Source organism: Amblyomma americanum, chromosome 10 (genome assembly GCF_052857255.1).
Source record: "Amblyomma americanum isolate KBUSLIRL-KWMA chromosome 10, ASM5285725v1, whole genome shotgun sequence".
Taxonomy (NCBI): Eukaryota; Metazoa; Arthropoda; class Arachnida; order Ixodida; family Ixodidae; genus Amblyomma; species Amblyomma americanum.
In genome coordinates this window covers 114413083-114438013 of record NC_135506.1, presented here as the reverse complement: position 1 = coordinate 114438013, position 24931 = coordinate 114413083, and the positions used below count along the sequence as shown (strand labels likewise).

Here is a 24931-nt window from a genome sequence, read left to right as displayed (position 1 = left end):
TGCGTATAAGGTGAAGCTGCAACGATGTGCTGCAGCTAAGAAGCGGCGGCGCGCGGAAGAAACGAATGAAGAGCGGGAACAATGTTTAGCTAAACGGCCTGCATTTGTAGTCGTTTTGGGGAGCGCGAGAGAGACGCAACAGCGACAGAACGAAGCCAGGAAGAGACACCGCGCTCAAGAGACGCCAGAAGAACGCGCCGCAAGACTCGAGAAGCGTCGTAACGAAGATGCGGCTAGAAGTGCCACGTCCCGTAGTGACTCTTCAACTGCGGAAGAGACCGCTCTGAATTTTCGAGAGCGTCGGAATGAGACGCAGCGTAGACGACGTGCCAAGGAAACGAAGCTTTCGCAATTCAACTAGGTTTAACCAGAGCTAAACCACAGCCAGTTTTTTTTCTTTCTTCTTTCACTCACTCCTTTATCTCTTCCCTTACGGTGCGGTTCAGTTGTCCAACGATATATGAGACATATATTGTGCCATTTCCTTTCCCCCAAAACCAAATATTATTAGTATTATTATTTTCTATCGCGGGGACGAGAGGGTCCAGCAACACGCCGGCAGTCGCGTTTCTCGAGACCAGAGAGAGAGGAAACTTTATTGCCACAAAAGAAGGGTTCCTGGACTCTCAGCAGAAGGGCCAGGTGCCATTGAAAATTCGTTTTGCGGGAAAGGAAATGGCGCAGCATCTGTCTCGCATATCGGCTGGCGCCTGAACCGCGCCGTAAGGGAAGAGATTAAAGGAGGGATTGAAAGAAGAAAGGAAGAAAGAGGTGCAGTATCGGAGGGCTCAGAAATAATCGCGACCACCTGGGGATCTTTAATGTGCACTGACATCGCACTGCACATCGGCGCCTAGGCGTTTCGCCACCATCGAAACGTGGCGGCGGCGGTCGGCTTCGAATCCGGGAATTAGAAAGCAGTATCCGAGCGCCCTAACCAGGTGTCCCGTTAGCTGACAACTGGCGGCGACGTCTTCGTCGCACTCGATCGCTTCCGCCTAGACGGCGGGGTCCGAGCGGTGCAGCACTGCTTCCCAGGCTTCGGGTAAAGGGCTTCTATAAGAGTTTCCGGAGGAGGATCATCCGGGCAGTCCCATAGCGTATGATCGAGGGCGTCAGTGCTACCGCAGTGCATGCAGGTGGGGTCTATGAGGTTGGGAAAGATGTGGGCGTAAATTTACTGTTTCGGGTAAGAATAGTTTTTAAGTTTTCTCCAAGCCACCTCTTGGTGTAGGGAGAAACTTGTCTGACTCTAGGCCAATTCTTTAGGGGAGGAGGAGGAAATTTCTTAAGCTACAGCCAGTATAGCGCCGCTGGTATTATATTCAGCGACTTAAAATTGGCGTTTCCCAATTTTGCGAGTATAATACATCGCTACTCATCCTAAAGAATGCAAACCATAAACTTAACAGTGTTTGCATTGATTTGTGCCCCCGCTTACTCTGAGAATCCGGCGAACGAGGCAGCTCGAAATGCAGTCCGAGGTTTCGTTGAGCGGCTAGGGGGCTCAACCGCTCCTTCGCATTTTTTGAGGGAGGTGTTGACCTCATTTCACGGCAATGTGAACTATTTTAGGGTGGAGAAGAGCGTGTATCCCCCCCCCCCCCGCCCCCCAGAAAATCTTTAGAACTGAGGAAACAATGTGGTTCGTTTTCAAGACCACTCGGTCGTTTCTAAACCCTTCGCTCCTAGCGCATATGTTTTTCTCGCAACCATAATCCCCTTGGAAGCGCTCTGGTTATTTGAGCTACTTATGATGACATCCTGTGAGACTGCAAGAAAGAACCGCCTCCGCCGGATTACTAGTGCGCAGAGCGGCCGTGCTGGCCAGCTCAAAACGGACTCAAGGCTGGCTGACTGAGTGGGCCGACCAGGTCGCCAACAGCCATAGGCTAAGGGCCATGCGACATTACTCATGTAACCAGCTCTTTACGAAGAAATAAATATTTTTCGATACAGTCCAGTACTGCGATAGCGATTCAAGCTTTACCACGTGATACACTATAAACCATACAGGGCGCCTTCCTTGGTGCTGGAAAAGGAGCCTAACCAGTAACACCGCGAGTACTGGGAAATGAAAGGCGTAGCGACTGTTTCACATATTAGTGGACACCTATACTACGCCGTGAGCTGAGGAATGGAGGAGAAAGTCTAGAAAAGAGGTGTTCCAGTGGAGGTCTCCGGAATAATTCTGACCACCTGAGAGTCTTTTTTGAGGATCCCAGGTTGTCGAAAGGACTCCGAAGCCCTTCACTACGGCACCTTCATTTGTCTCACTCTGACCTTCTTCCCTTCCATCACGGCGCTGTTCAGGTGTCCACCAAGAAATGAGACAGACTGTGCCTATCTCTTGCTGCAATTTTTAAAACTTTCTTTTCCTCCTGTTGATTTGAGGAAAGAAATTTGGAGGACCCTTAATAATAAAATAATAATAATTGGTTTTTTGGGGAAAGCGGCGGCTGCGTTTTTATGGAGGAAAAACGCTAAGGCGCCCGTGTGCTGTGCGATGTCAGTGCACGTTAAAGATCCCCAGGTGGTCGAAATTATTCCGGAGCCCTCCACTACGGACCTATTTGTTCCTCTCTTCTTTCACTCCCTCCTTTACCCCTTCCCTTACGGCGCGGTTCAGGTGTCCAGCGATATATGAGACAGATACTGCGCCATTTCCTTTCCACCAAAAACCAATTATTATATTAAAGGAAATGGCGCAGTATCTGTCTCATATATCGTTGGACACCTGAACCGCGCCGCAAGGGAAGGGATAAAAGAGGGAGTGAAGGAAGAAAGGAAGGAAGAGGTGCCGTAGTGGAGGGCTCCGGAATAATTTCGACCACCTGGGGATCTTTAACGTGCACTGACGTCACACAGCACTCGGGCGCCTTAGCGTTTTTCCTCCATAAAAACGCAGCCGCTGCGGTCGGGTTCGAACCCGGGAACTCCGAAGCTTCGCCTTAAGAGTGGAACACGGCAGCTTGTTTCAGCACTGCCAGGGAGTCCACGGAACGCCACCGCCAGTTCGGCGCGACGCCTTGCCCGTTAGAGAAATCGCTCTGCTACGTACTGTGAAACGGATGCGTGTAGCGGCAAACCACGTAGAAGCGCTGCCAGGCGCCTTGCCTGCCAAACGCCTTTAACGTTCACTGACGTCGCACATCAATCGGGCGCCTTTTGCCCTTCGCCTCCATCGAAACGCGGCCGCAGTGGTCGAGTTCTAACCCGGATACTCAGGCTCAGTAGACAAGCGTCTTAAAAACTGAGCCACTGCAGCGGGTTCGTAGCGCAACCCTCGTTGGTTTCTGCAGAGAATCTCGCGCTGATGTTCTGTCTACTTGCAATCGGTGCCTGCCCTCGATTTCATTTTGCCGTGCTTGGCACATAGACACACAGCACTGAAACCCGGGTAGTGCAGCTAGGTGTCCAACGATATATGAGGCAGATACTGTGCCATTTCCTTTCACCAAAACCCAATTATTATTATTATTATTATTATTATTATTATTATATTATTATTATTATTATTATTATTATTATAATTATTATTATTACTATTACTATTATTATCAGAAGTACTTTCGCGCAAAAATCCCTTTTGAAAATTGATTTTTGGGGAAAGGAAATGGCGCAGTATCTGTCTTCCCATCTCGGCCAACACCTGAACCGCGCTGTAAGGGAAGGGATAAAGGATAGGCTGAAAAAAGAAATGAAGAGGTGCCATCTTGGAGGGTTGCGGAATAATTTCGGCCACCTGAAGATCTTTAACCCGGGTTTGAACGCGACCGCGGCGGCTGCGTTTTTATGGAGGAAAACCGCTAAGGCGCCCATGTGCTGTGCGATGTCAGTGCTCGTTAAAGATCTCCAGGTGGTCGAAATTATTCCGGAGCCCTGCACTACGGCACCTCTTTCTTCATTTCTTCTTTCACTCCCTCCTTATCCCTTCCCTTACGGCACTGTTAAGGTGTCCAACGATATATGATACAGATACTGCGCCATTTCCATTCCTTCAAAAACCAATAAAAAAATAAAATATCTTTTTTCTGCACTGAGATCGCACAGAACGCAAGCGCCTTTGCTTTTCTCCTCCTATAGGAAAACACGACCGGCGCGGTTGTGTTCGAACCCGGGTACTCAACATCAGTAGCCGAGCGCCTAAAACCACTGAGCCACCGCTGCGGGTCTAAAATACTTTTTAGTACACCTGAACCCTGCTGTAAGGGGATGGACAAAGGAAGAAAGAGGGGCTCCGGAATAATTTCGACCACCTGGGGATCTTTAACCTGCACTGACATCGCCCGGGCCCGTCAGAAAATTGGTATTAAAAAGCGAGAATACTTTTAATACCGAATACCTGACAGTGCACGTTAAAGATCCCCAGATCCCCAGGTGGTCGAAATTATTCTGGAGCCCTCCACTACGGCACCTCTTCTTTCCTTTCTTCTTCTTTCTCTCCCTCCTTTATCTCTTCCCTTACGGCACGGTTCAGGTGTCCACCGAGGTGTGAGACACTGCACCATTTCCTTTCTCAAATCCAATTTTCATTTTTATTTCCACGGATATCAGGTGGGTCACCTCATAATGTCAACAGAACGCACATCTCATCACTTAAGAGCCGTCTTAATTGTGCTACGTGTCTATTCCATACGCCGCACTAACACTACTGACTTTTTCTACGAGTCTGGCAATGGAGCCTTGCGAGGATAACACGAGCGCTGTCTACGGCCAGGCAAAACGCTTAGGCATGTTTGATTCGGCTGGCACTGCCAATGTAATAAATATTAGGACTCAGAGTTCTGTCCAGGCTTTCCCCTTGCTGCCGTCTGAAAGCTCAAAGCGCTGCGGTCGGCTCCGGGCGCTGTTGTAGTTGACACGTCAGGTGACCGCTTGTCATTCGTGGTAGCATAGGAGTCTGCGCCGCATCGTAGCTCAGATAAAAACCTTCCGCTACTTTTCACTTGAGCGGTTGCTTTTGTAGCTCACAAAAAAACAAAGTGCTCGGCTCGCGCGGCGAGTCGGCGACAAAGCTACACACTTTGCACGTGCTCACGTTCAAATCGGGTTCGTGGGGCCATTGGATCTAGAAAAGGTTTATTATCGGCTTGAGCTATAAACTGGCAGCGATCTCTTCGGCTCTTGTCACCACCTGTACGTGGGTTTCCGGGTCGGAGCTGAGCAACAAGGTCTACCACCCTCTCGGGGGCGCGAACCGCTTGAAGCGATATTGGTGAGGGATATCTCGGACAGTCCCAGAAGATATGATCTACGGTGGCTTTGCTGCCGCATTTGCTGCACTCCGGCTTAAATCTATCCGGGTACACATGACTTAGGACAGCTGGATTTAGGGAGAGCTTTATGGCAGACCATACAAGACGAGGTATGACGATCCTTAACAACGTCGTGGTGCTAGCTCAGTTTCTTTCTCATCTTTCCTCGACCACGGCCCTCTATATCGGTCTTCAATCTTCAGAAATGAAATGAAAATCATGCGACATATGGAATTAAAAATTATGCATATTTCGCGCTGTTCGTACAGATTCATAAAAAACACACGCGTTAGAATGCAATAAAAACACTTTTTTATGCACGGGATGAAATGCTTGGTAAATGAGTATTTTGCCTCACGTCGGCGGTCGTCTGACGAGGTTTATGCAACACTTGCGGATCTCCACTTTCCAGCATGACATTTTAGTGGAATCTTATAGCAGCAATCCGAACATTAAAATCACCTTGCGTCGTAAATCTGCTAATGCTGGGATCAGGGAAATTCTGGAGAAGGGTAGTTGGTGCTTACTTTCTACGACACAGATTGACACAGCGCAACGGAACGAGGACGAGAAGAAACACGACACTCAGGAATCCATCCGCTTTATTGGCCACCCATCTCGCTGACACGCTCCGCGTCGCCTCTGCGCGGAGTCGCAATTTCGTCCAGGAACAGGTATCGCCTGATGACGCTCCAGGCGAACTCTCCCAACGTGTCCAGCTTCGGGCGGCCGTCCTCGCGAGGAAAGCAGACCACGCTCTGCTGGACCACGCCGGCCACCCGCATGAAATCGTCCAAGCCACGAAGGCCCGCGGCAGCAGCCCGAATCATCCAGGTCGCCTCGGCGTCGCTCACTGAAGCCAGCTCGGCGACGCGCCCTGGCAAAGCGACGTGGCCACGAACTCGTTCCAAGGCCTCGGCAGCGTACCTGCGGTCATCGTAGGCGTCAGTGCTACAGAGTGCTCTTCCACCATTTCCCGAATGGCTAGTCAGAACTGAGAGCGCCAGATTAGTAGGGCACTTCTTTGAGGCACGTTTGTTGCCATTTGGAGATTTCCTCTCAAGAATCCGCTGGTCACTACGCGTTGGACACTGACAACAGTAACTGCTTTCCGTGCAAAGATGCTCTTCGGTGCGGTCGCCATCGATGACAATTCGAAATTGCATTGAAGAATTCTTTTGCCATTAGAAGCTCTCATCTCTCAATTTGGTGCTTCATTGCATGGACCTTTGGAGGCGTGAACGTATGCCAATATCAATATAGTGTATCAAAATTCATCATCATAATCAGCATAAGCACGCCCACTGCAGGGCACAGGTCTCTCGCATGTCTCTCAAATTAAACCTGTTTTTTGCCAGCTGCGGCCTCCGTTTCCCCGCTAACTTCTTAATCTCATCCGCCCAATTAACTTTTTGCCGCCCCCTACTACGCATGCGTTCTCTTGGAATTTACTTCGTTACGCTTAAGGACCAGCGCTTATCTTGACTAAACATTACATGCCGCGCCCAAGTCAATTTCTTCCTCTTGACTTCGACTAAGATGTCATTAACCCGCGTTTGTTCCCTCAACTGCTACGCCCGCTTCCGGTCTCTTAACATCACACGTACCATTTTTAATGTGATCCCTTTTCTTTAGCCTTCATGTTTCTGCCTCGTAGGTGAGTGCCGGTAAGATACATCTGTTGTATACTTTTCACTTGAGGAATACTGCTAAACTGCCATTCATGATCTGAGAGTACCTGTCATATGGGCTCCACGGCATTCTTATTCTAGTTACTTCCCTCTCATGGTCAAGATTGGCGGTCACTTTACCTACCCTAAGGAACGCATTTCCTGACCACTTCCAGCAACTCGCAGCCATATGTGAACTGCTGTTCCCTTGCTAGGCTGTTGGACATTATTTTGGTTTTCTTGCATGTTAATTTTTATACCAACCGTAGTGCTCGGCCTGTCTAACTCATCGACCATGCTTTAAATTATTAGGGAGATGCAAAGACGGAATACACCTTCCATTTGTAAAGTGCATTAGAAGCCCCGTAACGACGTCCAACGTCCTCACCCTTGCTTCATATATCTGTCGAAGCCGCAAATAATTCCGCGTTAAGCATTGACAACAGCAGGTGCTTTGATGTTGCTCTGTGCGGCACTTGCACCTGATAGTCAATGCGACTGCTTACGTCCCTCTAGAGAGCCACATACGTGCGTTGCGCTTACCTGTCGCGTCGGTCGCCGATCACAAATTGAGCAGCTCGGGTGACCAAAACGGAGTTCCGGGGAGCCGTGTCTTGCAGAGCGAACAGGTCCTTGCGGAATTCTCGGTCCATGGTGGCCACCACAGCGACGCTAGTTGAAGGCACACCGACAACCACTTACTACTACAATTTTCAAAGCGAAAGCTTTGCTCCCCACCGTAGCTTCTTCGCTGAGTGCGCAATGCGCGCAGTGTGCAAGCGTTTGAGCTTGTACTGAAGAGAAACCGCGTGAAAGCTATGACGTAATTCAGCCGCCGCCACCGCCGAAACCGAGCGTTCGCCTCTTTCTATAGGCCATCGGCGTTCAATGTCTTCATTTGCGTTGGCGTCGACAACGTTCTAGGCCGATAATTTTGAGGAAAGTAAAAGAGCATAACTGGCTCCATCGAAACGCGGCTGCCACGGCCGAATTCAAAAAATATGAAAATTGTTTTTTGGGGAATGGAAATGGTGCAGTATTAAAATGAAATTTGTTTTTTGGGGAAAGGAAATGACGCAGTATCTGTCTCACATATCGGCGGACACCTGATTGTGCCGTAAGGGAAGGGATAACGGAGGGAGTGAAATAAGAAAGGAAGAAAGAGGTGCGGTAGCGGAGGACTCTGGAATAATTTCGACCACCTGGCGATCTTTAACATCCACTGACAATATACAGCAGACGAGTACCTTAGGAACTCCGGATCAGCAGCCTAGCGCGCTAACCACTCAGCCACCACGGCAGGTATGCGCAGTATCTGTCTCATATCGGCGGGCACCTGAACCACGCCGTCAGGAAACGGAGGAGAAAAGCTTAGTTGTTGCACTGTATTAACTTGGGAATGGGAGGTGGGGATAGTTGTTGCGCTTGGTGGCAGTTCCTATTCCGGGACCCCATTGGCCGCGCTGCTGCCCGTGCTGTCTGGTCCAGGGCTCGCTGGGCCTCCAGGTACGAGCTGGACAGGGTCGCCTCGCAGCCCTCCCTTGTTGACTGACTTATCACAGTTGTATGTGCACTGTACTGGCAGACCCATAAATGTGGTCAGCATACTGCCCGCAGAATTTTCACCTGCCCGTGAATGTAGGGTCCATGTGTTCTGTTATGACGGTATTTAAGAAAGGCCTGGTTTGTAGCAGTGTTTGTAGGGGTGTGCTATAAGGAGACAAAACCGTAGACACCTGTACATCACGCAAAACACTCATGAGACATGAAATATTGAGTGACCCGAAAGGCGCGGGTTTGATTCCGACTTCGGCGGTCGAATTGCGTTGGAGGCGAAATTCTAGAGGCCTGTCAGCTGGCGATTTCAGTGCACGTTAAAGAACCCCAGGTGGTCCAAGATATCTGCAGCCCTTCACTCAGTAGCCTCCGGCCGACTGCTTCTTTTTGGTGTAGGCTTTTATGGGGTGGCGGATATTTGAGTTGCGTTCCCCTGTGATAGTTTAGTTCCTAGGACGCAGAGCTTCGTAGACCACGAGTCGGAACGGAAACCAGTGGTCTCAACGCCTGATCGGTAGGCCTCGGGAATGAACGACTAATCTAAGAGCCACCTTGCATCTCTGCCACCTAGAACACTGTTTCGTTCTCGTGACTGAAGGAAGAATGGAAAGTCTGCCATACCCACAGGCTCGTGCTGAGAAAATCGCTGGCACGTGCAAACAGAGAGGATTTGAGAGAGACGCGCGAGGCCGGAACACTCTGACGTAGTTGTTGTTAGCCTATCAAAAGATGGCACAACATTCTGACCAAGGCTTCAGTTCATATACCCCTTGCTTCGTCTTCTTTTCCTCCTAGCCGGAATTTTTACTTATTCGACTTTTTAAAATAAAAACTGGTTTTCAGGAAAGGAAATGACGCAGTAACTGTCTCACTTATCTCGGTGGACACCCGAACCGCGCTGGGTATTGCGTCCTTAATTAGAAACATGGAAATCTCATCTTCATCTGGTGTAGATAATATTAACTCGAAACTTCTAAAAAACACTAATGATATTTGTGCCGAGTTCTTATGCTTACTTTTTACCCAGTCACTCTCAACAGGACAACTACCGGACGATTGGAAAACTGGAAAGGTCGTTCCAGTCTACAAATCAGGTAACAAAGATTCGCCGTTAAATTACCGACCCATTTCCCTTACTAGTGTGCCCTGCAAACTAATGGAACACGTCATCTATACTCATATTATAAACTTCCTCGACTCGAACAATTTTTTCCATTCGTCTCAACAGGGTTTTCGGAAAGGTTTTTCTTGTGAAACGCAGCTAGCTCTATTCATTCATGATTTACATGCTAATCTCGATTCTAACCTACAGACCGACGCCATTTTCCTGGATTTTGCAAAAGCATTTGACAAGGTACCTCATAAACGCTTAATCCTAAAACTTTCCCGTTCGAACTTGCCCCCCGACATAGTAAAATGGATAGAATTCCTGACTAATCGCTCACAGTTTGTCGTTGTTAACAATCAAAATTCCAATCCGCTACCAGTAACATCAGGCGTCCCTCAAGGTTCTGTACTAGGCCCGCTTCTATTCCTAATTTATAATAATGACTTACCGACCAATGTGTGCTCTAATATTCGCATGTTTGCGGACGACTGCGTCGTTTATCACACAGTTACTAACGCCTCCGACCCAACATACCTTCAAGATGACCTAAACCGCATACAGGAATGGTGCGACCGTTGGCTAATGGAACTGAACCCTCATAAATGTAAACGTTTGTCCTTCCACCGCCGCCGTAACCCGCTTGATTTCCCATATGTAGTCGCTAACGTTCACCTGCAGTCCGTTTCATCATACAAATACCTAGGCGTCACACTGTGTAACAACTTATAATGGGCTACACACGTTACTAACGTCATTTCCTCGGCTAATAAAACTCTCGGATTCTTACGACGTCATCTTCGCCACGCCCCACAACAGGTAAAATTACTAGCATATAAAACTCTTGTCAGGTCAAAGTTAGATTACGCATCGCCAGTTTGGAACCCTCATCAAGTTTACCTTATCAATGCGCTCGAGTCACTTCAAAACAGAGCAGCCAGATTCATTCATTCCTCCTATTCGTACGATATCAGTGTAACATCTTTAAAAGCGGAATCCAGTTTAGCGCCCCTTTCACTTCGTCGTCGTATTTCTAGCCTCTGCCTATACCATAAATTTTTCCATAGTTCGCTGCGCTGCGCTCCCTACATTGCCCCGCCAGCCGGCATATCCCACCACATTCGTCATCCTTTCCAAGTGTTTCGCCCCCGTGCCCGTACTGTTACCTGTGCCGCTTCTTTTTTTCACCGTGTTTCTGTAGACTGGAACGACCTCTCCAATGACATCGCTACCATCTCATGCCCATCCACATTCGCCGAAGCTGTTACCAACCATTTTTCAACATAACACTTGTTCATTTGACTGTATGTACCCACCCCTTATGTAATACCCCCAGTGGGTCTTTAAGGTATTAAAATGAAATGAAATGAAATGGTGTGCGGTTACAATTTTACTGCCACAAAATGAAAGAGATTAGTTGGGGCGAGTGCAGGTAGGGTGGCCTCCAGTCGGGGGCGACCTCTTGAGCTCGTGTCGGTATGGGCAGAGTGTCGTCGGAGGGGGTTTGCTGGTGCATTGCCATAATATATGTTCTTGGATGCCGTGTGTCCTGTCACCGCAGTACGGGCATGCGGGGTCATATTCACTGTTCGTGATTAATCATAATCACTAGAGGCTAAGAACTGCCTTTGTTTGTAGGCGTCTGATTGCCGTGGCTTGCGCCCTGTCCAAGTTGGGGTGAGGGGCGCATCTAAGCTCACGATAAAAAAAACATGAAAAATTGTTTTTTGAGGAAAGGAGTCAGCGCAATATCTGTCTCAAATATCGGCGGACGCTTGAACCGCGCCGTAAGATAAGGGATAATGGGATAAGAAAGTAATCGCACAGCACACGGGGGCCTTAGCGTTTCGCTTCCATAGAAACGCAGCCGCCGCGATTGGGTTCGAACCCGGGAGCTCCGGATCAGTAGCCGAGCGCCCTAACTACTGAGCCACTTGCGGCGGAGGCTAGCTCGCGATAAAAGTTTGTAATCTCCGCGTACGAGCGAGGCGCCTAGGCGGGGGCGTCCGTTCCCGAGAGGTCTCCTGTCCCCCGGTTGGTTGAAACCTCAGGCTAGATGGTCGGCCCCCTCTTTTCCGCAGTTAACAGCGTGAGGCAGAACCCATACCACATTGATGTGATCGAGAGTTCGGTTGCGCAGAATTCGCATTGCGAGCGCGCTTACAGCTTTTTGCTGAATATTTTGAATGGTTCCGCGATGGCCAGTGCGTTAGCTACTTTCTCTGGCTCGCGTATTGAGCTAGCGTGAAAGGTTGTAGTGTTAACGCGGGCTGACTTGGAGTGGCCATACATACAATGTATGCTTTTTATGTGTTGAGCTGCATCTACGTACACTGCTCGTGGTTCGTTCTTGTGCTGTTTCTCAAAAGCCGGTGCCCTTGCTTTCCTGTGGGCGTCGTGTCTGCCTGGCAGCATGTTCGTGGCTACTGGCTTCACAGCTAGTCTACTAGTAATGTCGACTGATAAATGTGATCTTGCACATATCTTCTTTACGGGATGGATGTGGAGTTTGTAGAGAATTACGCGTCCCTCAGCAGTGAGCGACAAGCGGGTCACTTGTGCTGTCTTATGGGCTTCGATTAGCTCAACTAGCGTGTTAAAAAAATCCTAACTACAGCAATCAATCTCAGTTGGCGTATGCCGGCAGGCCAACGGCCGAATTGTATGCTGTTTTAATAATGCCATTAAGTACCTATTCGTCCCTGCGACGCAGACGATAGTACGGGAAGGCGTACGTAGGTGATTCAAGTTCTCATGCATGATTGCATGATCCTGCACAGGTCGGCTACTGTCATGCCCCTGCGACATCGTGACAATGCACCTCACCAGCCGCCTATGTGGTGCGCCGTGCCGCGTAGCCCGCAGATCGCTTCCGTGTTGTGAATGGGCAACTCAAAGGGTTCCCAAGGGTCATGAGCTGCCTGTGAGGCTGAGATCGACTGCTGCAGTTGGGCGGGTCTAAGTGACAGGAGTTGCTTGCTGGCGGGGGTGTTTAGTTGTACGTGGGATGTATAGGCTGCCGGCACTGCTAGAGTGGGAATGATGCGCGTGTTGGTAATGGCTACAGTCAAAAGGTGGTGTTCTGATTGTAGTGGTCATGACTGCTCTTCAGTGCAGCTGTGTTTCGGAGGTAGTATGTTTCTGTTTTGATTTAGCCGGTGAACACGCAAGGCCGTTCCCCTGCGCGAAAGAGGGTACAGTGTCCATACTGTGTGGATGCCCATCTGGCATGGGTCTATCCTGGGAGGGGTTTATGTATTTCGAGCGCCTTCACCACTTAGCCACCACACGTGCTGCTTCTTCTTCAGTGCCGCGTTTCTGCTAGAACGTTGCGAATGCCAACCCATGCAGCGCACATCTGTTACTACTGCCGCGCAGCTTAATGCGTGACTGAGGTGTCCACGTCATAATCTCATTGCCTTTGACCTTGACCTTTTACATTGACCTTTGACATCCGGCTCATTTGAAGGTCAAAACCGCAAGCACCGCGAAATCATAATGAGGCAGCGTAGTGAAGCTTTAGCTTCAAAATTAACGGAGACAATGTTGCCAACGTCAATGAAAGGCGGCGGGCTATGGTGCTCCAGTGCCACGTTTTTGCCACTAAGTTGTCACGCGAACGCATGCAGCGCACATACCTCACCACCGCCACGTTGCGCAAAGCGCGATTTCTGGGTCATTTCCGTGTCATTTTCTTAGATAACCAGGAGTTATGAAAATTTTAATCATCAAATGAAGAATCTAAACACGTGTTGCTGACGACTATATTCAGAAGGTGGGGTTCTGATTCTAGTCGTCATGGCAGCTCTACTGTGCAGCTGTGTTTGGGAGGGGGTGGGTTGCGGTTAGATGGTGTTCTGCCCATTAATGCGTGCGGAGTGGCCAATGCGGCACATGGCAGCCCTGCAAGAGGAACAGAAGTGATGTCGCTCAAGCGATTGCGCTTAAAAAGCGCACGTCGCCGATGCGTGAACATATGTGCACTCTTGGCCGTCAACACGATGGCGACGCTTGTTGCCTCGATAAAAGTCTCGGTACGTTCGCGATAGTTGTGGTGGTGGTGTCGGTATGCATGCGTGTAGTTGTGGACTGTAGGGGTGTAGCTTCTGTGTGTGCCTAGCCCATGGCTGCAGATTGTTAACCTCTGGCGATGTGTTGAAAAGGCACATTTCGCCGATGCATGAAGAACATCACGAGTGTCGTCATCAACACAAGTGCCCTCACGGTAGCGACAGCTGTAATGGTTGAGTTATGGCAGGTAATTACGGTGGCTGTGTTTGCGCGGATTCCTTTGGTGCAATTTATATTGTGTACGTCATTGCGTACCTTCGTGTTCTTGTCAGAAAGTTTGCGTTGTGCGCATATGTGCGCGCAAAGGTTTTTTATGTGTGTAGTTGCCGCGGCAGCTCTAAAGCATGTAGCGCTGATTGTACTCGTTGCAGGTCAGGGTGGCTGTACAGTGGCTGGAGTTTTCTGGATGCTGTCGTGTAGAGAAGGCGTACAGGGTGGGCTGTTGCGCGGTAACAGCCACCAGGAAGAAGAACAGGAGTGATGACGCCTGGGCAGAAATGCTTCACTTTCAAGCAGCAAATCCGAAATGGTGCCAGGAGCTAGATGAGTCAACCTGCAGAAAATGGAATCTTGGGATTCAGGGAAAGACAGATACTGACGCTATAACGTCATTATTCGCCGTGTGCGCGAGTTTGACCAGGAGCCTATGACGTCACTCAGCCACCGCAGCCGAAACCAAGCACTCGCTTCTGACTAGTCATGTGACAACCATGACGTCACTCAACCGCAGCTACGCCGGAGCCATGCGCTCGCTCTGTCCAGATAGCCTCCGCTGCCTCTCGGCCGGTGCCAACGGATTGCAACAGCTCTCGACAACTCAGTGGCAGCAATCGTCATGGGTGATCCAAGCGAACGCAATCAAGTCTAGCCAAGATTTACCGGGACAACTTTCAAGCTTTCGCTTTGGTTACTTAGGTTTAGCTAAATTAAACCTTTGCCTAATTTTTTTTAGTACAAGTCAAACATGCGTGTTCACCAAAGCACGGGATACTAAAAAAAGAAATCTGCGCAGGTGTTGTGGCTAAAAGGCGGGCAGGAATAAATTTATTGCAGACGAAGTTTGTGAACAAAAACCAATTTTCTAAACGTCAAGTTTGAGGAAACGTGACGGAAATCAGTAGTGGCGAAAAGAAAATGCCTGCATGCACATGATAAGTTTTGAGTAGCATAGCATTTGCGAAAACGATGAAATCCTTTTTGAATCATTGGATTCTCTATAGCAGGGTCAATCATACACAATTATCGCTGTCACACACAAGTCGTTATAGCATGTCCGACATTATCGGACAAAATATTTGAAAATGGGAAATGGTAATATTGGTGTTAAGGGAATATTGAAGGTAATGGTTCATTCTTCTGATGGGCAACGCTGTTGATAGCAAGAACGTTAAAAAATAATGCAAGGACTGCCGTGGGGTGATCTGCGGATTAACAGTTTCCCGCTCAAAAATGCTTTTGTCCAGAATTGTCAGGCATGGGAGAGCTGTAGATGGATGCAGGAGTCCTCAGCGTCAGCGGCACTTGTTGGCCTAGTAAAAGTCCCGGTACGTTCGCGATAGTTGTGGTGGTGGTGTCGGTGGCGTCACCACGATGTGGCGCCAGTTTCAGTGACTGCATTTGCTCCAAAATTGTGAGCATCCGTTCTCTGCTTTTTCTGTGAAGGCGAACGCAGGTTTCGCACTGAGAAATGAAGAATACGCGCCTTCGAACGCTCAGGCCACAATGGTCCGAGTGACATTTTGATAAGAAAACTGGCTTATGAGGAAAGGAAATGGCGCTGTAACAGTTTCTCACATCTCGATAAGGCATAGAATTAAAGGTGCATATGTGGTCGGTTCGAATCCCTGTCACAAGCTAGCGTCCAATTTGACTAACACATGTAAGCTATGCGCAACGAGAAATCGTATGACACCACTCGGAACGCTGTTCTACAAACTTTTGGTTGCTGACAATATTGGCCCGAATGCAGTCGGCCGCCTTGAAGTTATTCAACGACCCCCGTGCTCGGGCGGACTGTTAGCAATGCAAGCCTGGACGTTCCTGTCAATGATGTCTCGCCGACTGGCCCACACAAAGGTAGCTTGCGTGAGCGTGTTCTGCGGCGGCGCCCCAATTTGTCGCAACTTTATGCAGCGATCCCTGACCGTTTTCAAAGCATACATGTCCTGCTGACGCGCAAGTAACTGACATTTTCGACGTTGAAAAAGCTGAAGGACAAGGTGTCTCACAAGTTCTGCCTTTACATGTGGCGGCGATTCCTTCTCTTCAAGCACAAGCCTTACGCACAGACAGTCCAAAGAGTTGATTGTCAGTTATAGGTCACCGTCAATGATGTACGTTGAATTCGGAAGCCACAGCTGCCGCTGTACTTACGTCATCGGCCCCCCCCCCCCCCCATGCTGCCGAAGCTCGATTCGGACTTCAAAGCGGAGTTTCCTTCTGGGGCGTGGGCTCACGACCTGTGTGTGTATCCACCATTGTTCTACATGTCTTCTGAGCCGGAGAAAGTATAGATGCCTCGGGGAGGGGGGTGGGGGGGAGGTGGGAGGGGTCTTTGCGCCGTTTAGGACGGTAAACCAGTCACATATATGCGTTATCAGAAGCGATCAGGCAAGAAAATAAGAACGCGCGAAGGTCGAACGTATCTCGCCGTATGGATAATACGCAACGTCTCATTTGGTCTTTGAAGAGCTTTATTTCACTCTGCGGAAATTAGAATCCATCAAGTTTTTTGAATAACACGCAGGGACGTGAAAATGCACCCCATGATTTCAGTCCGCTCGTTAGAAGCGGAGGAAATAAGAGGAACGAAAAACGTCGCCAAAGCTCAAGCGCGCTCATGCATGGCGAAACGTGCCGGTCTAAATCAAGATCTTGATACCATTTCACCAAGACTGGCGAGAGGCCACGACAACCGTTGGTCCATAGAAGCCGCGGCGCACTGCACTGTCATCCGCGTCAGCACAAAAGGGAAATTTTCTATCGCTGATAAGTCCGACGCCGCACAACGCCTTAAAGAAAAAGAAAGCCCTCTCGGCGACAATAACGCGCATGCGCAAGCGGCATAAAGTGACGACATTCGTGACGATTCCAGTCAGACCCCAGGCCAAGGTCTTGCCCAGGCTCTCTTCAGCGCGAGTGGCCGTGCTATCCGTGCGCTCCGCAAACCGCACGTCTGGCAAGGCCGTCATTCTCGTCTGAGCCTCCGTGAGATGAGCACGCGTGTGCGCTTGGTCTTCGGCGCTAGCCACCGCTACAGGGCCGCCGTCACGTCACCATCTGGGGCGCCGGCGGCGTGTAATTTTTCGCCTGGCGGGGCAGAAACCTCACTGACATCACCGACATCGCTTGTCTGGATCATTGCCCGCTTTCCCATGGCACTCGGATATGTTTCCTACGACGTTCCTACAAGTTGTTCGCCTCATATCGGAGCTGCTGCAGTCGCGGTCGTCTGCGCAGAAACGGGACGGCCGCCCTGGACTGCTTTGAGTGCGGAGGGTCTGCTCTATCGTGGCGGGCAGTTGTGGGCGGCCAGCTGCGTTTCCATGAACAGTGGAGCTTCGCGACTGCAGAGACCGAAAACTTCTTCCTCGTGCTTGTGCTCCGTGGTCACCGCCGCATATGGCCGCGGTATTTTGTGCCACTTGCTGCATCCGTCACATTGGATTGCAGTTGGATTACCTTATCAAGCTTTGTCACCCCTCTGCACGCTGCGCCGCGCTCTCCGCACCACTCCTCCCCAACAACCTAGTCGCCAGTCCAGCCAGAACCCGCTGCTCCTGGTTGATGTGGAGTTGGGTGGCATTCCGCGAGAACTTACTTTCGCCCTACTAGCGGCAGTGCTTCTGGACGTAACGTTGTGCATTTTGCCAGTGGGTTGGCGTCGTCTTCACTGTCGCTACTGAGATACCTACAAGCCGTTACACTCACGACCGACAGACGACTGCCAAGGAACATACCTCCGAGCCAGGCCACCGGCATCGAAGGTGAGTGCGGGGCAAAGCCTCGCGGCGAGGGTGACATGTGTCCGTGAAACCTGCTCTGTGCTGCTAGAGAAAATTCAAGGTTCACTTGCACTGTTTCCGCAAGCATTGGAATAATGACACAAACCACGCAGCATTTGAGAGGTTTCATGTTCGTCACCATCGGGTTTTCTGTGCGTGACGGAAGCGTGGTGAGCTAGGACTCGCGGTGTGTGCAGCTTTAGGCGTATAGGCTGGTCAGCTGTAGAGGGTTTAGATATGTGAGCCCACTGTCGCTTGCGTCACGTAACAAAAACCTGTTCCAAACGTCGTTGCGACAAAGCCACTATGTTCTCTTAAGCGGCATGTGGTTTGTGGCCGTATACGGCGCTCGGAAATCTCGCCAGCCTCATCCAGCAACTCCGAAGAACGGACGCTGCCTTCGGTCTGTGGCACATCGTGTTTCCGCTGCAGCCAAGCTAGGTTCCATATTACTTTTTTTTTCATCGCCGCGGCTTAAGGCATACGTCGCGCTCACTTTTCTGCCACGGTGAGTATCCGGGACTTCGGTATGTTTGCGTGTCTGTCACCTTTCCTTTTTCTTTGCAGATATGCCCACTTCTAGAATCTCCCTTGCGCACACGAAAAGCACGGAGCCGATTCAGCAAGTGCAGGCTCAGATCTTTGGTCTTGGTTCGGCATCCATGCACCGCCTTGCACATGCTGCTGCCTCCTGTCGAAAACGCTGTGCTGTCAAAAGCTTCGACTTCGCTACACAGCGTCGCAGCGTAAGGTTTTCTGCGTTTTCGATAAGCAGGACCGCGACTTATTGAAACGAGAAAACATGGCTGCAGATAAAGCGGTACGGCTGTATCGACACCTAGTGCCGCTGTAAGGTACGATGCAAAACATTTGCTATCGAGTTCTCCTTATATAAAAAAGTTCTGTGTTTGGTCCTGTGTGTCTGGTTTTCGATAGTACAGCCAATGTGCAACGCGACCGTTAGACGCTTCCGAATGTTCCACATTCACTGTTGCCTTTGAAGAAGCTTCCTTTTATCTTTGCAGATATGGCCACTTGGGGTCTCCCTTGCGCGCGGGAAGCACGAGCCGACTCAGCAAGTGCAAGCTGGGATCTCTGGTGCTGTGCGGTGCATGATTGCCGAGCCAAGATCTTCTTGCCTTGCACATGCTGCTGCCTCCTGCCAAAAACGCTGTGCTGTTGACAGCTTCGACTTCACTACAATGCATCGCAGAGTAAGGTTTTCTGCGTTTTCGATAAGCAGGACCGCGATTTACAGGTGTCCAAAGATATATGAGACAGATACTGCGCCATTTCCTTTCCCCCAAAACCAATTATTATTATTATTATTATTATTATTGAAGCGAGAAAACATGGCTGCGAAAGCGGTACCCCCTAAGGCTGTGTCGACACCTGGTGCCGCTGTAGGGCGTCGGAGGACGCAGTACATTTGCTCTCAAAAGTACAGTCAGTGCGGAGTGTGACCCTCGGGCGCCTCCGAATGTTCACGACATCCACAGCTGCCTTTGATGAACGTTCTTTATTATCTCTTCATATATGCACACGGAAAGCATGCAGCCGACTCAGGCAGTGCAAGCTCGGATCACTGGTCTTGGTTCGGCATCTATGCACCGCCAGCACATTACCTTCTTGCCTCGCATATGCTGCTGCCTGCTGCCAAAAACTCTGTACTTCCAACTGTAAGTTTTCTACGTTTTCTCTCAGGAGAGCTGTGACGTAAACAAACGATATAAACCCGCCTTGGTGGCTTTCGCGTTCAGCTGCTGATCCCAAGGTCGCGGGTTCGATCCCGACCATGGCGCCCGTATTTACATGGAAGCTAAACACAAAAACGCCCCATGTTCTGTGCAGCGTCATCGCAACCACAGCTATCCACTACGCCCTCTAAACTGCAAAATGACAAGTGCGAGCTAGGATCTCTGGTCTTGCGTGGTGCATGGATGCCGAGCCAAGATATTCTTGCCTTGCGCATGCTGTTGCCTCCTGCCAAAAACTCATGATGAAAGTGCCGCCTTCACAGTTTTCCCCCTGTGAGGTGTCCTGACACCAGCAATGTGGTGGTGAGTCCAAGCTCGCACGGCATGCCTCACGTTTATTCGCGACAGTACATGAAGTGTGCAACGTGTCTGTCGAACACCTCTGTAGCATGCGCATGACATCCATTCTTTCTATTTTCAGATACGCCGACTTCTTCCGTGTACCATTCCAGATATTCTCTACTTGCCTAGCGTATACTGCCACCGAGCTCCACAAGAGCTCTACGATGAAATCCTTATAAGTCTAACACCTGAGGGCCCACATAGCACTTGTACTGTTCATACTTCATTCGGGTATAAATTGGCTGTTTCGCACTGGTCCCTGTCTCTTGCTTAGTCATGTTGCTACCAGTTACCTTTGCATACTTTCAAGGGAGCCTCTTGACCAGGCAAGGTAGACGCGAGTCCGGCTCTTTTGCAGTGTGCAAGGCTGTTCCTTCTTTATAATACTCCAGTCTTTATTTGTACACTTCGAGTCTTCTTTCTCTCCCTTTATTCTTTCCTGGCGCATTTCACCAGCACATTTACAATTCAGCAGTGCAACGTGGCAAGCGACCTTCGTCGTCTCCTTCCCAAGACCAAAACTGCTCGTTCCCATCAACACGAAGGCCCCCAGTCAGCACGTCGGGTACGGCGCCAACGCGGTGACCTGTTGCTCCCCGACAGTCGTCGCCGCTTCAAGCGTTCCAGTGTGCCAGCTCCGAGTTCCTGCCGACGTTGCGTATGGAGCTGCCGCCATCAACGACTGCAGGATGTGCGTCGAGGAGGACTTGAGTGTCTGCCTCAAGTGAGCGAAGTCTATTGGACTTTCGTTTTCTGTGCTAGGCCAAAGTAATTTGCTATTAATAGGACTCATCCTCTCCTCTGTTTGCGATTAATGTTTCACACTGTTTTTGTTCTGTTTATTTTTGCAGACGGCTTCCGTGCCTTTGTCTCCTGGAGGCTCCTTGAAGCTGGCTCGTCAGGATCGAGGCCTCAACTTTCCTGTTCATGAGTGCGTTTTTTCACACCTTCTTTTACTTAAATATTTTTTTTGCGGAGTAAGCCCGCTGCAGCGGACTTTGATTTACTTCCGTGTCTTATAATTCGCGTTCTACAGCGACAGGCTGTAGGTGTCTGAGGTGGCGTCTTCATCGCCCGCACACGCCCCTACACGGCTGTAATTATCAGCCTTCACAGGCGCCACACCGAACCGAAAGGTCAAGCTGAGGTGCAACATGATCACCCCCCCCCCCCCCCCCCCGCGCATGCACGCGAGCACACAAGCAGAAGCACACACGCATATTCTGTCATACCCCTTAGTATCCCGGTGAACATCCAGTGAGTCGCTTGTCGACTTGTCGATTAAAATCTCCTTGCCGCAAGGGTAAACATCCTGCGGCTTTCGTTTCAATGTTTTGAGGCCGAATAAATTTTCTGGGTCTAGCAAAGTTGTTTGGATGAAGTCAGAGCGGGCGCACGAATTTCGTGTTTGTGCCATTTTGTTTACATCGCCCTTTGTGTCTGCAGGTGCGCTGGCGCTGGTTTCACCGCTCTACACCAATTTGGACATGTGCACGGCGGCATGGCACGAGCAGCAATATCGGCAGTACACACCACGACCCCGTGTGTTGAGCAGCTCCAAGCCGTGGAACTAGCAAACGCCAACAATAGTGGAGCTACGAGGGGACCGCAAGATCATACAATGGTTTACCCAGTGATGGAGACTATGCGACAAGTGTTGATATAATTAGTAAAGCGTGAAGTCAAGTAGGACACGAAAGCCACCGGTCTGGTGAACACACCTTGGGAGGCAAACAAAATTCAAGCGAGAACGAGCGAACAGCCGCAGCAGACGTTGCGCTTGGCATATGTGCACAACGTTCTAGTCTTCGTCGTCTCCTTCCCGAGACCCACCGGCTAGACGTGGACACCAACCCTGCTGCTCGTTCCCGTCAACGCGTGTCAACGGTACGTCTACACGGTGACCTGCTGCTCCCGGACCAGTGTGCCAGCTCGGAGCTTCTGCGGACGGGGCGTATGTAGCTGCCGCCATCAACTTGAGAGTTTGCTCCAAGTGAGCAAATGGCTTTTGGACTTTGCTTTTCTGCGTTAGGCCAAACTGATTAAGCTTTTGATAGGAATCGTCCTCTCTGTTCTGTCTGTCACGAATGTTTCATGAATTCTACGTTGTAAAAAATGAATGTTTGCAACCGCCTTTCATATTTTATATAGTTTTCACTGTTTTCCAGTTTTCTTAATCTTGCTTGTTTATTGTTTTTGTTCTCTCCTCTCGCTCACTCTCACTCTCCTCTCACTCACTCTCTTCTTACCCACTCACTCGCTCAATCTCTCACTCGCACTCCGTCATACACGGTAAACACCATGGTATCATCTTGGCATCACCAGTAACTTCATCAAGTAACTCATCATCCAGTAACCTGTCGCCCGCGCACGCCACAAGGGTAAAACGTCTGGGGGCTTTCGTTTCAATGTTTTGCTGCCGAATAAATTTTCTGGATCTAGCATCGTTTGTTGGATGCTGTCAAAGTGAGCGCACGAATTTAGTGTTCGCGCAGTTTTGTTTGCATCACTCTTTGTTGCTCCCCCTTGAAGTTGGCTCGTCAGGATCGAGGTCTCACTTTCGCGTTCCTGAGTGCGTTCGTTCACACATCATCTCTTACTTTTGTTTTGCTCTCCTAAAAATTGATTTTGAGCTATTTCTACATTTATTTATGATATTTTATTTTTAAGTAAGCCCGCTGCAGCGGGCATTGATTTACTTACGTGTCTTATAATTTACATTTTACAGCGACAGGGTGCAGGTGTCCGCCTCTGAGGCCGTGTCATCGTCGTCTTCGCACGCCCCCACAGCCCTGTAATATTGGCCGTCACAGCCATCACAGTGAACCGAATGGTCATGCTGAAGTGCAACATGTACACTTGTGCACATAAAACACCCGCCCTAGGATAGACAGACGCCTATCATCACACCCTTCACACGCACACGCGAACACACACACATACTCACACCCACTCCCACACACTCTCACCCTCTATCGCTCAACCACACTCCTCTCACTCACTCACTCACACTCCGTCGTATGGATTAGCATCACTGTAAACCATCCAGTAACTTGTCGACCGCGCACGCCATAAGGTTAAACATCCGGGGAATTTTTTTTTTCAATGTTTTGCGGCCGAGTAAATTTTGGAGGCCTAGCAACATTGGTTGTATGCTGTCAAGAGTGGGCGCACGAATTTCCTATTTGTGCAGTTTTGTTTACACCGCCCTTTGTCTCTGCAGGTGCGGTGGCTCTGGCTTTGCCGCTCTACACTCTGACACTCTGTTGGATGTGTTATTTTGTGGACGGCGGCATGGCAGCAGCACCATCGGCAGTACACACCGCGACCCCGAGTATTGTGAGCAGCCCCAAGTCATCGTGGAGCTTGCTAACAACACCGACAGTACTGGAACTACGAGGGGACCCCAAGAGCAGACGAGGGTTTGCGTGACTCCGTGACAAGTGTTGAAAGAGTCAGTGGAGCACAAAGTCTAGTAGGACAGGAAAGCCACTGCTCAGGCGAAACAAAACTCAAGCGAGAACGAGCGAAGCGGAGTAGCAGAGAACTGACACACCGAGACCGAATGCGACGCTCCCGTCGAAGACAGCGGCTTCTACTCCAAGGAAATGATAATCGAACAGCGTCACTAATATGAGGCGAGATTTTGTGCACCTGTCGAAGGGAGAATACAAAATCATATTTCGACCGACAAGCCACGGCTTCAGGGTAGGGTATGTCAAGGCCAGCGACTACATGCAACCCTGGTGAAGGAATGGTACATCGGCGACATGCTCATCGCGGTGAAAGCTGTCTCAAATACAGTAACAGTCCGGACACGAGATAGAGCGAAGGCGGAAGAACTAAAGATGTGAGGAAGCTGTGCCTAGGAGACAGTTTTGATTTCAGCGCCTACTTGCTCGACGGGCCAATGAACTGTCGGAGGTTGGTGCACGGACTCATGGCCGGCACGCCGCAAGACACTGTAATGAACAACACCGAAGTCGAGACGCCTGTAATACTGCGGTCTACGCAAGAATGCTCGGGAAATTGGTGTCAGCGCCCATCGCGTTCGACGGGTAGCTCGAGGCAGTGTTGAGTGTTGTACAGAGTGCACCTTGACCAGCTAACGAAGTAAGCTTGCCTCAAGTTCCTCTGCAGGTACACCGGCGCGGAGCTACAACCCATTCCGCAGTACGCGGTACACAAATGTGGGAATAAGTCATGTGTCACAATGACGGCCAGCCCAGGTTCAAATGGCCCTGTGATGCTTACTCCAAGTGCGAAATAGGATGCAACAGACGGCTCAAGAGGACGGCTCGCCAAGTTAGCTATTAACCACGGAAGGCCGCGGTGGTTCAACAGCGAGGATGCCAAAACCAGAGAAAGGAACGGATTTCCGCAACCGCCGCACTTCAAGGAAGCAGACTTTCCGGGTCTACCGGGTGCGAGCTACGCCGGCCACGGTGGGGGCAACGCCTGGAATCGGGGCAACGCTCCTGACGCAAGTTCAACAAGGTGAGTCGGTCTAGTAGCGAGTCTCCCTGCTATCACACTGCTCTAGACTATTCGATGCAGAATAAGACGCACAGGGAACTCACAGAGGAGAACAAAGAAATAGCTAAGATACAACGATACAGCAATAGCTTCGATACAAACAGAGAAGAATCACACGGGGTAGAATGACCAAGGTCGAGACCAAACACGTAGATGAAAGTAGCCATGTAGCCGGAGGTTTTGGGAAGCTAGAGCTCTACACGATACACGATGTTAGCGCTGCAAGAAACTAACACTTTGCCGAGGACTACATTGTTAGCAGGCGAGAGGCTTTAAGAGCTGGCCCACTATGTGAGAAGGGCACAAGCATTTGAGCACGTTTTAATGGAGGCTATACTTAAGAAACGCGGGTAGAATAGCGCATTCGTACTTTATATATATATTCACTACCGCAGATGAAAACACTTCAGCGAAATATTAGAGCGGTTGTCGGCCTGGCAGAAGACAAATACCTCGTGATTGTACGAGATTTAAATGCTCCACACCTGGAGTGAAATTACAAGCTTTTGGTACGAAGGAAGGGAACGATCATAGACGGAGCAGAGCTAGGGGTGGAATACCAGCGGGAAACAGTGACGTCAAGGAAACAGCGTGTCAAGAGATGCTAGCCTTGATTTTATCTTCATAGGAA

At 49.9% G+C, this 24931-nt stretch overlaps 1 protein-coding gene and 1 long non-coding RNA gene across 2 annotated transcripts; one reads left to right on the top strand and one right to left on the bottom strand.

The window, feature by feature from the left end:
* Positions 1-5860: 5860 nt before the first annotated feature.
* Positions 5861-7756, bottom strand: LOC144108644 (uncharacterized). The gene is made up of 2 exons (XM_077641828.1): positions 7472-7756; positions 5861-6185 (listed from the first exon to the last, which is right to left on the bottom strand). Exons 1-2 carry the CDS (start codon positions 7579-7581, stop codon positions 5861-5863), a joined length of 435 nt encoding a protein of 144 aa, XP_077497954.1. The 5' UTR covers positions 7582-7756.
* Positions 7757-20148: 12392 nt separating this feature from the next.
* LOC144106194 (uncharacterized) lies at positions 20149-24656 on the top strand. The gene is made up of 4 exons (XR_013308928.1): positions 20149-20488; positions 20616-20695; positions 21211-21757; positions 22988-24656. It is a non-coding gene; the product is annotated as an uncharacterized LOC144106194 (long non-coding RNA).
* Positions 24657-24931: the final 275 nt, after the last annotated feature.

What these genes read in the sequence shown, in the direction of transcription:
- LOC144108644 (XM_077641828.1), bottom strand. Translation starts at nt 7,581, where the DNA reads ATGGACCGAGAATTCCGCAAGGACCTGTTCGCTCTGCAAGACACGGCT. An exon ending in ATCGGCGACCGACGCGACAG is followed by an intron (nt 6,186 to 7,471) that starts GTAAGCGCAACG and finishes CGATGACCGCAG; the next exon opens with GTACGCTGCCGAGGCCTTGG.